This window comes from Lathyrus oleraceus, chromosome 6, assembly GCF_024323335.1.
Source record: "Lathyrus oleraceus cultivar Zhongwan6 chromosome 6, CAAS_Psat_ZW6_1.0, whole genome shotgun sequence".
NCBI lineage: Eukaryota > Viridiplantae > Streptophyta > Magnoliopsida > Fabales > Fabaceae > Lathyrus > Lathyrus oleraceus.
The window spans coordinates 495,697,257-495,713,576 of record NC_066584.1 but is presented as its reverse complement, the minus strand read 5'-3'; the positions used below and the strand labels follow the sequence as shown (position 1 = coordinate 495,713,576).

Sequence of the window (16,320 nt, the reverse complement as noted above, 5' to 3'; positions counted from 1 at the left end):
TATAGAAAGTATTCAACGACTTTTGATTATCACACCAATCCCTATGGAGATCATACAAACAAATACTTATTATCTTTTGTTTTTGAATTGCAACATACATTCTCTTGGCAATTTCTACATGATATATTCTCTTCTAGAGAGGACTTGTATAAAAGGGGTTGGTTATTGATCCTAGTGAGATTTCATGTCCTTTTTGCGAGGTATCATTAATTCAGTGTCCTATCTCTTTGTCACTTGTGATTTAATTTTTCTTGTGTGGTATAGGATCTTTTAGTAGTTGGGTTGACATCTGGTTTTTCCTAGTGACCATTTGCTTCTTTTGAGTATTTCCTTACTTTAGGTGGTAGGGCCAAGACTAGGGATGGTTTTTTTATGATTTGGAACGTTGTAGTCTGGACTACTGGAGAGCCTGTAATGATGTCATATTTAATGGTATTACAAAAACTAATAAAAACTCCTCGGATCTTTGAGCTTTTGCAGTAACTTATCTAATATTACTAGGCTACTATCAACAAGCATTTTTACGGTCTCATTATCCTCTAACTTTTGCTTGTTTTATAGGTTTTCTTTAAGAACTTAGCACATGTAGGCATTAGGGATATGGGCTCGGTGAAAGGCAAATTAATATATAACTTTTTTAGTATTTCCTTACTTTTGGTGGCTTATACGGAGGAGGAGCAACATATGGTTCCTCCTTATCATCCTCTTTAACAATCTCCTTTTCAGGTGGTATTGGATCGTTATTTTTTACCTCTACACTTTTATCATTATAACTCTCCGCTTTATTACCACTCCTAGTTGTCACAACATTCATATGTACCTTGGTGTTTTGCTCAGGATGTCCCAGAAAAGATCTCAAAGGGATAAATGATAAAGCTTATTGTTGTGCAACTTGGGAGGTTTGAGTCACCAACATATTTTTATGGGTAGCAATGGACTTTACCTTGGTGGATAAATACCTAAGAACATCATTAGTATAGAGAATTTGTTTCTTGAAATCTTCTTTTTTTGCGAGTTTGAGTCGCTAAAAAATTTCCATCAACATTTCTAGATTTGATTTCTTAGGGGCGACAATTTTTGGAATCCCGATGGTCCAGTGGCAGGTTAGGGAGAGTTTTTATTGTAAGAAAAGTTAGTGTGATATTTCTATCATGGTTGTAAGTGTTAGAATAAGGATTATCGCGCTGATTATTAAGATAGTTAATGCTTTCTTGGCCAATTCCTCCATTGAGGTTCATCTAGTAATCTGCTGCCATATGTCTGTTTACTCCACAAATTTCCCAAGAAAGAACTGTGGAAGCTTATATTTTCTATATTTTGGTATAAAACAACTACCTTAACATTTATGTGGTCAAAGAGACTGACTTCGTAAAGTCCACCCTTTTGAGGGGATTTTGTAGTGAGGGCACATTCACTTCCACATGAGTGGTGGTTCTTTTCCATGTCCTCTATCAGATTATAGGCTACATTTGTGGAACTATTCAAGATTGCGACACCGGCTACTGCATCAAGCTTCATCCTTGTGGAATAAAGGAGACTGTTGTAAAAAGTGTGGACAATGAGCCACTTTTCAAGCCCATGGAATGTGCACAACCTTAAAAAATATTTGAAACGTTCCTAAGCATCAAATAATGACTCACCCTATTCTTTCCTAAAATTAGAGATTTGGCTTCTAATTTGTGTCATTTTGCTTGGCGGGAAATATTGTGCATGAAATACAGACTTTAGCTCGACACGTGTTGTATTGGAATTTGTCGGTAGGGACTATAGCCACATGCGAGCTCTATCTCATAATGAAAAAGGAAATAATATGAGCTAAATAAAGATAGGGTAGATATTGTTCAGTTTCAATATGCTGTAAAATTCGACAAAGATTGATAAGTGCAAGTTGGAGTTTTCTGTCCGTGGTCCGCATAATTGGTTTTGTTGTACCATACCCACAAGGGAGTTCTTAATCTCAAAAATATTTGGCCCTATAACATGATGGATTATGCTACAATGTTGTTCCTCACATAGTCCTTAAGTGGTATATTATCGACAATCATTTGTTATTGTTGTTTTAATAATTGGCATCTCTCGTGCAAGAAACACTCGATTTCGTCAATCAACTCTACGAGATTTCATGCACTACAAGATCTTCGCATAAGATCGCACTGAGAAAAAAAACAATAAAAATAAAATGCTTTAGTTTATACAATAATAAAAACATAATTTCAATATCCGAAAATTTTTGGTCCCCGACAACGACACCAAAACACGACGCGCTGCAAGTGTACGACTATATCGAAGTAGTAAAAGAGTTGTCATACCACTTAGATCAATTATCTGATTATTGATTTCTATCTTATCGTTGTTTAGCTAAAGCGGTCAAAAAAGAGTTTGGGATTGAAATTTTATGTTTGCAAATAAAACAACTAAAATGAGCAGAGTTTAGGACTCTTAATCTGTGTCTCTAAACCTCTTGTAGATTCCGGTTTATGGTCTATTAAGAGAACGATGTTAATTTTGTAGAAAAAATGGTAAAGGTGGACAACACCCACTTTTTCGGCATGTTATACTACTCTAATCAAATATGTTACCCATTTTCACCGGCATAGTATACTTGTCCATAGTCAAATTTTAAGTCGTCATTTAAAAAGAATTACTTCCTCTTTAGAGTTTACCGTTTTAACTCAACAGTTTGTTGTTTCTAGCTCTGAAGTCATACTACACCCTTTCAATGTATAGATCACATATGAATCTCCTCTAATTCCACAAATTCTTTATCTATGAGAAACAAAAACACAAAAACAAATTTTCACTACATTCTAGTAACAAATTTCCTGAGAATCTATATGAGGTTTGTCAAGAGACGGTTCTTATGATCCTAAACTCTTAAGCATCTACTCATACATAGCGATTATTAAAATAACAAAAAAATCATGTAGAGCATACATGATGATTATAATAACGATTACAAAAGGTAGAACCTGAATAAGAAGACGATGAACTAAATAAGAAGGTAGAACATGCTCCAATGGAAACTTGAAGTACAACAATAATACAAAGAATAAAAATACGATAAAGGCCATTACACATGATTACAAGCATTAAGTCATGCCTTTTGGTGTCCAAAGATGTTTTTTCAGGCAATTACATCAGTTGGAATTAGAAATGATAAAAAAAGAAACGAATGTAAAAAGAAAGAATTTGCTTGGCTCCTGGGGCTGCTAGGCCCGTAGCAAGCGCTACTGCCTTCTCGTAGCAGACCCTTGGATTTTCTATGGGGAGCAAACTGGGGGCCACAACGGCCCATACCCCAACTACGACCAACTTGTAGTGAGCCTTTGGATTTTGTATGGAAAAACATTAAAACTCTAGTATTTTGCGCCTTTTTCCTTTCTTGACTTCTCTTTCACCCGTGATGGCTCTTTTATCCTGAAAACTGATGAAACACACAAAAAAATGCATAAAAGAGGAAAAACAAAGCTTAAAACATCAATACATAAACATGAAAATTACTAAAAAAATATGGTCTAAATAATCACTTATGAATTAGTTCTACGGTGAAAATGACTTTTTTTGATAACATGTCATTGATAAGATCTTGAAATATTATTAATATAATAATTTAACTATTTATATTTTATAAATATTAATTTATTTATAATTTTAAGTTAAAGGTTAAATTAATAAACTGGAAATTAAATAGTTAAATATTCGGTTAATCATTTTTTAATGGTGTAGTAATCAAACATGCTATGTAAATACTTGTAAAGAAAATTAAGTAGAGTTGTCAATTTATGTCCATTTATGAGACTGTGATCTAACTTTTAAGGCCCTTCAAATTTGATCCCACTTTGATTTCTAGGATTCAAGATCCTAAAAATATTAATATTAATTATTTAGTTTCTGATTTTTTACATAATGGTTCTTGGTATTTTCCTACTGACATTATTAATAAAATTCCTAACTTGTCTTTGATTGCAGATGACATTAATATCCATATGGATAACATGTAGGATAGAAAGATTTGGGTTTACTTTAGTTCTGGGAACTTATATCTCAAAAATGCTTACAACTTCAAGTTAACTACTTCATCTCCTCAACTTTAGTTCAAGCATATATAGAATGTTGATATTCCTCCTTCTAAGGCGTTCATTGTCTAAAGGCTATAGCACAATCGGTTTCCTACAGACGATAAATCTCATGCTGAGAGGTTGCTTCTCTTCGTCGATGTGCGGCCTATGTAACGGAAATCAGGAATCAGCGGAGCATCTTTTCTTTCATTGCCATTTTTCTTTACATATTTGGCACTGGTTTTTTAATATGATTAAGCTTCTTATTATGTCTAATCTTCTTAGAATATTAGATATTTATGATAGGAATTGGAGCCCTCAATGCAAAATTATCATTCAGGCTTCCATTGTGCTCATCATCAATAACATTTAGTTGGCTCGTAATCAAGTCAGATTCAACAATGGCTTTAGGCATTGGAAGAAGATCCTCAACCAAATCCTTATTGAGGTTGCTTTCATATGTAATATTACTGCTAAAATGGCAAACTCCTTCATGCATGAGTTTACCATTATCAAGGCCTTCAATATTGATCTGCATCCTCTAAAGGTGCCTAGGATTATTGAGGTGCAATATAGACAACTCCTTCTCCCATGATTGGGCCTCCTACGGTAGTTTGTTTAGAAATCATTTGGGAGACTTTTTTTTGGTTTGGTGAGAAGATTGTTTGCTCTTCCTCAATTATTGCGGAGCTTTTTGGAGTTATTAAGGCAATTGATTTTTCTTCTAGCTTTAGTTGGAATAGTATTTGGTTGGAATTCGACTCCTCCTTTGTTTTGCTGGCTATTAAGGATCCTTCAGTAGTCCCTTAGCACATTAGGACCATCTGACTCAATCATTTAGTCAAAATTAGGAATTCGAGATTCCATATTTCTCATATTTTCATAGAAGGGAACAATTATTAGCTTCTCTAGCTATAAATTTTGCTTTGCCTCTATCTTGAGTTGACCCGCCTAAGACTATTATCCCGAATATAATTCGAAATAAGCTAGGTCACCCTAATTACATATTTTTTATTCGCCGAGAGGGTTTTGGTTTAGTCTCCTCTACTATTTCTTAATTTTTTCTATATATTTTTTATGTTAATTTTATAAAAAAAAAATGAACCCAAAAAACTAGGTATCATAACTTAAAAGTCTCCAAAATTCAAATAAAGCTCTAAGGCACCAACATTTTCACCAAAAAAATTATTTTATCTTTTTTTAATTATTTAAAATTTTAAATACCGTTATTTGAAAAAATATTGATATTTTTATTTTTTAAAAATCATTATTTGTTTTTGTTTTTGAAAAAATAAAATTTATTTATTTTCAAGAAGAAAAAAGATTATTTTTAAAAAAAACCATTCTTTTATTTTCGAAAAAGTTGATTATTGTTTTAGAAAAAACATTTTTTCTATTTTTAGAAAAAATGATTTGTTTATTTTTTAGAAAAATAATTTTCTATTTTCAGGGAAAAAACAATTTTTTTTAGTTTTAAAAGATAAACAATTTTTTTTATTTTCTTGAAAATTTGATTTTTGTTAATTTAAAAAAATTTTGTAAAAAAATCGATTCTTTGTTATTTTAAAAAACAAATCAGTTTTTTTATTTCCTATTTTTTTTATATTTGAAAAAAGATTGATTTTTTTTTTTGGAAAAAAGGAATTTTTTGTATATTTAGAAAAAATCTAAAATCAATTTTTATTTTCTAAAAAAGATTAAAAAAACAGTTTCAATTTTTTTTTCAAACAAAGTATTATTATTTTTAATTAAAAACCCTTTACTTAAGTCTTTTAAAAAATAAAATTATAAAGGAGTTTAAAAATAAAGAGTTAAAAAAAATTATTAAACAGGATCTTAAGAAAAAATCAAATAAGGAGTTTAATTATTGGGCTTTATTTATTATATATGACTTTTTGTCATCTCTACTAAAATTAATGATATAAATTTAGAAGAATTAAAGTTTATTTTTTTAATTGAGAAACTAAAAAACTAATATATTTTAAAGAACTAAAAATATATTTAATTCAGAATTCATTAATATATTTTAATCAAAACAATATACTAATAACTAAAACCTTCAAGGTTACAGCCTATAGGGCAGTTTTTATTTATTTTTTAATAACGAACTTTTAGGTAATACGTTTTTATATATTAAAAAAACATGATTGAGACACCAAAAAGACAAACACCACCCTTTTCATGTTTATAGCATGTTACATGTATGTGCTCCTACCTAAAACTTTTTTTATTATTTATTTTAAATTCAACATTTTTTTTTTGCATTTCATATTATCATTCCTAAATATAGAGTCTTGAGTTTTTTTATTAGATATTTAAAAAAATTTAACTATAGTAATTATTCTTTACTAATATGCCTCCTAAAATAATACTCTCTAAAGTTATTGATGAATTTTCTCTCTAGAAAGGTAAACTAGTAAACACAAATACACAACAATAGAAAACAAATCATTCCAAAAACACTTGGCTCTAAACTCATAAATCCCAATTAAGAGGAAAATGAGATAAAGCATGAGAAATTTGTATATTAAAAACAAGTATAATTAGTCACCAAGTCTTTTAATTTAATTTAATGTTGATCTTAGTAAAGAAAAAGTTAGTTTCTATAATATTATTGGTCCATTCCTTTAATTTTTCTGAAAAAAACTTTAAATGTTGTCTAACATGACAACTCAGCAAAATCATGAGATTTTTCATTATTTCTTTATTATGATCATCTTTAACATAAATGATGGGATTTTCATTATCTTTTTATCAAAATATCTTCCATAATTAAATTTTACCATTACTGCTCAATTTATCATCATCTTCAATCTATAATTATTTTTTTATGAAATTTGATTTGGTCATTTTATCAAATTTTCTTCGATCCAAAATATTTCTTAACAATTTTCTTCATCCATCAAAATCATCTATTGTCTTCCATCAATCAAGAACCACAATAAATCCTTAATAAATCAAGAATTTATCATTATTCTTTATAAACTCCCAGAATAAAAAACTCTGATCCATCTTTATTTCACGCGTTTTGAAAGAAGCAAAAACAAAAAATAGCAAAATCTCTCTTCCACACTTAGACCACCACCACCCTTAAATCTCTCAGGCCACCTTCACAGAAATTAGTCCTTCCTTTTTCCTCAACTTAAAAACTTTCCACCTCGAAATTCATACACAACAACACCAAACAATGATAACTCAGTAACAGACAACAAAAAGCAACATTAGAGAACAAAAAACAACGCCATTATCAGACCAACTCATACAACCTCCAAGTTTCACTACCGCCACATCAAATCACAACTCAAAAAATGACAACATCACAAATCTGAAAAGAAACGAAGCAGAACAAGAAGAGGAGACGATTTTTTATCCAAATTCAGTAATCACTTTCAACGCTTTCTCTGCCACGCGAAATCTTACCAGCATCGGATATAGAGATCCACCCCCACCTTGTGTTTTTTAGACGCCCTCAACACCTCTCAATTGCGTCTTAGTCTTCTTCGCAGCTTCAAGTACAATACTCACATAATTTCACATTCCAACTGTTGTTTTGTTTTTCTATAAATTTTTTTGTAGATTTGTTGTACTATGTTGGGGAGAGAAGAAGAAATAAGAAAACAGAGAAGAAAGAAGGAGAAAGAGAAAGAAGGCTACTACTACAAGTTTCATTAGAGAGTCATTAGAGTTTGTTTCAAATAATGAATATAAATGAAAATAAGTGCAGAAAATATGAAATATATTAAGAAAATGTAAAATATATTTAAAATTAAAATAAGTTAATTAATAAAATTAAAAAAATGTCAAACAAACCATGTTAGATTTTAAAAAGACAATAATAGTGCCACATAGACAAGTTAATGTTTTTTTTGTAAAATAATTAACGGAAGGGATTGCTTAGGCTAACAACACAATTTTAAAAGACTACATTGTAATATTTTTAATTAAGGGATCAAAGCAAAATAATAAATTAAATTAAGAGATCAAAAGATAAATTAAGGCTAAAAACAATAAGAATGTTACACTATACTTTATATAAGGACTAACTAAGAGTCTAGCCACCTTTATTTCAACAATTGTAGTTTTTTATTTAGTAATTGTCTTTTATGTATCATAATACATTTTTCTGTTTTAAAAATAATGTATTGTGGATTGTTGTTTTATTTTATTTTTTCACAAAATTAATTGCTAAAGTTATAAAAAAATAATTATTATTTTCATGTGTTTTTATTCACCTTCACCATTTCATTTTATTTTTCTAAAATCCATATATAAAAAATTACAACAAGAAGATATGTTTTTTAATCATCTTCTATGTTCCTTCATCACAACATCCATTTTTGAAGCATTTGAAAAAAAAAATCCAAAAAATCTCTAAATTTAGAATCACCATCATTTTCATCTCAAAAGCCTAAAATAAACAATAACATTGTATACATGTTTAACAAATATTGAAAAATAAATTATAGAAGTTCATAAAATCTATCTTATTTAATTTTATATTGCTTTTGTCATTACATGAACAAATAATTTGTTTGAAACTATATTATTTTTCTAAGATCTTCCTTTTTTTTTTAAATCTTTACTTCATAATTCATCACATTTAGAAGAAACAAATCAATCTAAGATGTTGTTCGATCTTGCCTTATCATATTATAGTCGTTGAATTAAATACTCATTCATCTCAGATATGGGTTCAATTTCAAATCATTTTTGAAAATTAAAGACACAAATGAGATTTTCACCTTTTCACAAAGAATGGATTAATTATATTTTTGACTACAAACTTACTCTTAAGGTTGAAAATTCTATTTCCAAATCTAAATCTGGAAGGTTCCATATATGTTCTTTAATTTAAGATTCAGATTTCAAAAATCCTAGTTTTCACTTTTTCCTCCTCCACTAAAGAGGGGTGAGCGATTTTACGGTCAATTTTTGATCTAAATTTATCCCTTTAAATTCGTTTTTCTTTCTTTTTCATTCAAATAAGTGATTTTACATATATTTTTTTAGTTTTATTCTTCGTGATTTCGTCGTTTTAGTGCGACGTTGTGTTGGTCGTCGTCTTATTACGGTGTTATTTTGTTTTCCCGTCTTGGTGCGGTATTTGTCCGGTTCAAACTGACATATTAGTTTTGACTCATTGCATATTCAATAAATGACTTTGACATCATCAACACTGCAGACTCTAAGACAAGAGTATTCCGAGCATTTCAATTTCGTCATACTTGTAGGCTTTTGTCACATTTGTAGGCATTTTGCTATTATATGTTATTAACGTGGATGTTGTGAATTTGCTCATAGATTCATCCTTTTTAGTTTATAGTGATTTTGAACAAGTGTTATTCAATGCATTTTGTCAACTTGAATGAATGAATATCGTTTTTAGTATTAAAAAAAAGATTCATATTTGAAAAAAGCTACTTCTCAAATATTCTTGCTCAAAACTCTAAGGAGAAGTGGTTTTGAAGAGCCGACGAAATAAAGTGTATTTTGAACATTTAAAGGAAAACAAAATCGAGTGGCACTCATTTGCCTTCATCATTTTAATTTGTTTCTAGTCTTTCTCGACCTTTTACTAAAAGTGATAATAGTGTTGAAACTCAATCTAATTGTTTTGTTTACAAAACATGAACGTGTATTTGAGAGAGAATTCACAGCTTCTTTGAGAAGTATTTAATTAGATTATTTGTAAACTATTATAATCAAATTGACCGGAAGAAAATAAATGAGAGGAGATTAAAGTTTTCATAAACAAAAAAATAGCAGTTTATATTAAGATGATTATTAAGTAGTGGAGAAAAATTTAGAAAAAGACAATTAATAATGATGAATAGCAGAGAAAATTTGAAATAAAGCAATTGATGATGATGAATACGGAAGAAAAATCATTTACTTGAATAATTTCATCAATCCAAAGGGAAGCAAGACAAGTTAAATATATTGGCATTGGACGAGCACAAGAGTAGCACCATAAGCCGCCTGAAGTTGTGTCTCTAGCCTATCGCGTTTCGTAATGAAGTTGCATTGCATGTCTCTAATTCCTTTAAGGCTATTGGTTTGATTGCTTGTCTTTTAAGCTTTTGATTTTATTTATTTTTGTTATTGAGTCTCCTCATCATTTGCGCTTTTTTGAGTTGATTTTTAAGTTTGTGTTTAATCATGTATAAATCAAAATGTATGGTCTAAATTTAAGCAATATGCTTTGAGTCAAAATTTGTTGAGATTTGGGATCAAACCCTATGTGTGAAAATGGGTCAAGTTATGCTATGGTAAAATCACAAAAAGCTTTTCAAATTATGTAAAATTGAGGTTCTGCTAGTGTGAATCGAATAACATTATTCACTTGACTCGAATGAGATCTCTAGGAAGCTAAGAATTCATTTCATGTTTTCATGACTCGAGTCACAATCTTCATAACTCAAATCACACCAAACTGAAAGATTTCTAGTTTGCTTTTGGAACTCTGATTCGAATCATAAATATGTGTGACTTGAATCATGTGACTCGAAACACAAATTGTGTGACTCGAGTCACATGAATGGGTTTTCATATGTTCTTGCTTCTTGATTTAAATCACTTGGTTCTCGGACTCAAATTATAATTCTTGCTCGTGAATCGAATCATACCCCATTTCACTCATTTTTGTGCTAGATCTCCAGCACATATAAACACCATTCTCTCTCAAGACCTTAAACAATCTTAGAAAACACACACTTTCACATTGATTTGAAAACTCACAACTCACGTATTCTCTCATTTTCAAAAAGAGTTTTGAATTTTTTTTAAGTGCTTGCAAACGATTTCTTTCATCTTCTACCTCATTCTATTTGCATTTTCACATGGATCAAAATCTCATCTTTGGATATTCTTGATTTTTAAGGAGATTATGTTATTGGATTGAATGTTTCTTTGAAGATTTATTTAAGATTTCAGAGGTTCACAAAGTGTGTGGTGTTGTGGCTGATTTTGACAATTCCAATGGAAAATAAGGAGGTTTGTCTCTCCATATTCACTTTTGTAGTGTGGTGTGGAAGCCTACAGGCAAAGTGAGAGTTCTTCTTAATCTTCGGACAAACCAACCTTCAAGATACCTGTTGGATATTGTGATTGCACTAAAACTCGTGTAATTTGTCAAAAATAATATTGGAAGACCAAGATTTTTCAATGGAAAACCATTTGAGAGAGACAAAGAGAAGTGTACTCGTGTAAATTGTTGGTGATTAAATTGAAAACCCTGATCATATAATTCATTTGTATTGATTATATAATCTTTACACGTCTTGTGTAAATTCAGCAAAAATTCAATACAATACATTATTTACTCTTTGGTTAGATTTTCTATTTGATATTGGTTGTATTGTGTATTGATTAAGTTTTATTCAATGTATATTCCATTCAATAAGCATAATCACTTTATACACAAATTTACTTCCAACATGCAAACTATTTTCTGTTTTTCAAATTCTGATAAAATGTTTTTCAAAATAATCTTTCAACTAAAGTTTTTAATTGGGAGGTCAATCCCCCCCCCCCCCCCCCCCATATAATGTTGTATTCTCCATATTCTCACCCAACATGTAATAACTCGACCATGGTTGGCTTGGGACGCATGGAATAGTTTGTCTCCACCCACTTTTTGAAACATGGGTAGTGACGTGTTCCCGCAACTACTAACTAAAATGGGTAGTCAAATAGAGAAACCATCCCTTCACGATTCAAGGAGGGAAGCCCATTCTCTCCATATTTTCTAGGTCATGGAGTCGGAGTAATCCACTCCAAGGTTCTTCGACCTGGGCCCAATGGACCTCTACAAATACCTCAACCTTATGATTGAGAAGGGGTAAAATCATTCACCCAAGAAAGCCACATATATTGAGCTTTTCACCACTTTACTTGAGCTAGCCCTCAACACCATTAACAACTCTAAACACCACTAGAAAATCCTCCAAATAAAGGATTACCATCATTGCACTTTTTTAGCAAGTACAAATTTATTAACATAAATAAATATTATTATTTAAAAATTTGAAATATTAATAAAAATATATTTATATCAACCGACTGTTACTAGCAATAGGAAGTTAAAACCGCATTTCACCATGGTGGTCACATCATCAAATTTCCTTAACTAAACGCCACCCACTTAAATTGGGAGTGTTAGCTTGTGTTTCATAGTAAACTCATAAATAAATTAAGACGACACTTTATGTCATTGGAGTCATAAATAAGTAAGATAACACTTTGTCTCATTAGACTCATAAATAAAGTAGGACAACACTTTGTCTCGTTAGAGTCATAAATAAAGTAGGACAACATTTTGTCTCATTAGAGATTTTGATCTATAGTTGACTCATAAATAAAGTCGGATATCACATTCTCTTGTTCGAGATAGGGTAGTACGTGCATTGAGATAACCAAATTGACGAATGAGGGCAAAATACATCTGAAACTCACCAAAAATGCCATTTCTCTCCTCCTTGGCGCGAGCATCCATCAGCAAGGGGGTTACATTAAGCCATTTCAAATGTTTTCGTGAACCGACATAACATAACTCTTTGAAAAACCAACCAACCGTCTCTTCAAATAAAGTTCATCCTGAGACAAATCCTCTTCCTTGTAGACCTATAATCCATTGCCCATCAGGAAAAGACCTTTGTTTGGGAAACAGGTTGATATACATGTCTTTCACCCTGGTCGCTATGGTCATAACGTTGCATGATCCTCTTTATGAAGAGGTGAAGAATCGATTTTTGAAATGCTTCAAGCTCTCCGAAAACATTCTAAGGCTAAGAACAACTTACACAAAATTAATCAAACCATGGCCTCATGCCTGGGCCGCGTCACTACATTGTACGTTGAAGAGATGGAAGAAAATGGACAAAGAAGGTTTTCCCTTTTATATTCGCAACAATACTAGAAAACTTTAATATACGCCTAACGTGCAAGGTGTGACTGCAATGAGAAAATCATCAAGTGATTCAAAACTTCAATTTCAAAGTTGTTAGAGGGAAACTGAAAACCCATGATTAAAAAGGTACATTTATAGAAACGAATGACACATTCGCCATATTCGATATTCTCTTTTCTTCATCAGGGGTTAATACGCCACAATCTAAAGATGGACCTACGTCTAAAAAGGCTCCGCCAAGACCACCATCTCGAACAAAGATAAAGACAATTGACGAAGATACAAGGTCAAACCAGAAGGCATAAGTATTTTATTTTGAGTTTTGACTCATGGTGTACACTAGTTTCTTCAAGTACAAAAAGGAAAGGCTTGTTGAAAATGCAGGCGACAACGAAACAAGGAAATGTCTTAAGAAAAATGTAAAACCGGCTCTTCAAGAATCATGTGATAACTTACTAAAAATGGTAAAACCCTATTAATGCTCCAGATCGCCTAAGCATGACACTTAAGTATCTCAGTTCCCAAAGATCATTATGATGGAACCTACGAAAAGATGTATGAAGCATGGCATTTAAAGAGAATATTAACATCATCTATGGACTCTCTACGAACGGGGCGAATACGACAAACCCCACACTGCCAAGCAGAGACGGAGGCTTGTGGGGTAATTATTTTAGGTCGACTAGAACTGCCACTGGCCGCAGCCTGGAGAAACCAATGATTCACTCAAGCACATGAGATCTAGGGTTAAGAATACATCCATTATATAAATGACACACACACACGCCAATTTCATATACATAATTTCAAATTCAAATTTATTCACTCATTTTCATTAACATACTGACTTGAGCATTGAAGTGTTAGCCTTGTAGGCTAACCTTGCATGTCAACCTCTCATCCACCGCAATAGGGACTCAGATCCAATCATTGCACACCGTTACTCGTATTCTCGATTAATTCTGATTCTATAACGGACAAAAACATATAAAAATATCTAAATTCAATTATTGAATTATTTTTATAAATAAAATAAAAGTCAATAAACAATAGATAAACCATCCTATGCATTAAGAAAAAGTATTGTAATTTGTATATGCAATTCAGTTCAAAATCAGATTTTATATGCGACTTTTCCTTTTCTTCTTTGTCTTCAATTATTTTATAAAATTATTCATTTATAAATATCAATAATTTATTTATAATAATATAAATAAATATTAACATCAAATTTATAATATATAAATATAAAGAAATATTATTTTCAAAATTAAATTATATTACATCCATTTATCCTCATTTAACTCATGTATTAGATTATCTTTAATTGTAGTTGTCTTTTCATATACATGTATATATATTTCAACCATCTATAAAACAATTGTGATGAATTAACTATGCAAAATCGTGTAAGTTTGATTTAATTCTTCCTCTAATTTATTTTTGTCATTTTCTTTTAACTTCAAATAAAAAGTATTACTAATCTAAAATTCAGGCACAGAAAAAAGAAATAAATAAACAACCATCATTTTCATCGCCATGGCCATATCTGAACGCATGTTCCATGATTCATAGCTTCATAATTTTATATTCTATAATTCCCTTTTATCTAACCTAGTCCAAATAAAAGGGAACAAAAAGTAGTAGCTGAATAAAAATTAAAAATAAATAAAATATTTACATATATCTAAGAAATTTAAAAATCTCATTAGATAGATTAATTAATTAAAAGGAAATTTTCCTTTTCCTTTTTTCAATTTTCAATTTTCTTTTCATGATTTCTATTGTGCCGGCAAGGTTCCGTGCCGCCACGAGTCAGAAAAATCGTTCGAGTCATAATACACATCTGAATGGTTAAAAATCCCATCAAACGAGTCATAACCAAAACTTCCAAATCCGTTTCCTAAATCAAACGAGTCATAACTCGGGATCTGGTTCTCAAACTCCCATAACTCACCGATCCCGGACGAGTCAGACAAAACTCGAGCCAAATCAGTTTCATCTTTTTTCTCTTCATGAACAACTTCATGAACCGAAGGATATCCCGGTGGTGGAAGCCCGAGTTCGTCGTCGGAAGCTTCCAGAAGATACCCGATCTGAGCCTGAGACTCGCCGGAATCTGACATCACACGAACGGAAGTAGAAGAAGACGCAGAGATCTCCTCCTGCAAGCTCTTTATAACAGAATCAAGCTCTTGCATCGAAGGAGCTGGATCGGAATTGTTCAAGAACTCGAGTAAATCGTCTCTGAGTTTCTTCGCCTCGGACGATTCAATCTCTGACTCGGACGAGTCATTACGTAACCGCTTCTTGCAACTGTTATCATCAGCCATTTTTTTATTTATAAAAAATAAAAAAGAATTAAAAAAAAAGACAAAGAGCAAAACGGTGGCGTTTAATAGGCTTGTGAGAGTTTGAACAAGAGTTGACACGGTGGTAATGAAGAGAACTCGAAGGCTTTATATATAAGGGGGACAATGGAGAGAGAAAGAGAGAGAAAGAAAGACGAGAGAGAAAGTAATGATGCTGACGACGCAGGCGCGTGGGGCCGAATTTTCAGCTTATCAAACAACATTGATTTTTTTTTTTTAAAATTATTCACTTTTTTTCTTTCTATTTTAGTATTTTAAAAAAGGAAAATAAAATACCAGCGGCTGCTTTTTCCTATTTTAAAATATTCAATGGAGTTGAATTTTAAGTTGGAGTCCGGGTCAGTTGGCGTGGGACCCACAAGCCTAGTCAATCACGACTTTGATGCTTTATTGTTTAAGAGGAAAACCAAAGAAAGAATGGTTAATGAGAGGACTTTTTACGGCATAGTCTTTTTTTTTTTTAAATAATATTCTCAATATATCCTATTTTGAAAATAATTTTCTAGAATGTCTCCACTTTATTTTGTTACTCGTCCATTCAAAGCGAGGTGTTCAAGCATAAAATATTGTTGTATTGACTCGTCCATTGATTGGACGAGTACTAACCTGAACTTTTTCCTATTCATGAACTCGGTCAATGGATGACCGAGTGAATAAAGCGTTAAATTTTTTTATTTTTAAAATTAATTTAATAATTAATTTTGTTTTTAAATACAATATTATGCATCATTATTACAATTAATTATAAATATAATTATTACAATTAATTATAATTATTAAAACAATTTTTTAATTTAACGAGGCATAATATTACAACAATTTTTACAATTATTTTGTTTTTGTAATAAACAATAATAATTGTATTTAAAAACAAAATTAATTCAATTAAAAGCAATTGTTTTACAATTAATTTATTTTAAATTAATTTTAAAATAATTGTTATTATAATTCATTTTATTTTAATTTAATTTTAAATTAAATT

General features: G+C 30.9%; 1 protein-coding gene and 1 non-coding gene across 2 annotated transcripts; one reads left to right on the top strand and one right to left on the bottom strand.

Annotated features, from left to right (window-relative positions):
- The first annotated feature begins 1,572 nt into the window (after positions 1 to 1,572).
- Positions 1,573 to 1,679, top strand: LOC127099443 (small nucleolar RNA R71). The gene has a single exon (XR_007793943.1). It is a non-coding gene; the product is annotated as a small nucleolar RNA R71 (small nucleolar RNA).
- Positions 1,680 to 14,477: 12,798 nt separating this feature from the next.
- LOC127093033 (uncharacterized) lies at positions 14,478 to 15,416 on the bottom strand. The gene has a single exon (XM_051031931.1). The coding sequence runs from the start codon at positions 15,297 to 15,299 to the stop codon at positions 14,748 to 14,750; it is 552 nt and encodes a 183-aa protein (XP_050887888.1). The 5' UTR covers positions 15,300 to 15,416; the 3' UTR covers positions 14,478 to 14,747.
- Between the last annotated feature and the right edge of the window lie 904 nt (positions 15,417 to 16,320).

What these genes read in the sequence shown, in the direction of transcription:
- LOC127093033 (XM_051031931.1), bottom strand. Translation starts at nt 15,299, where the DNA reads ATGGCTGATGATAACAGTTGCAAGAAGCGGTTACGTAATGACTCGTCC.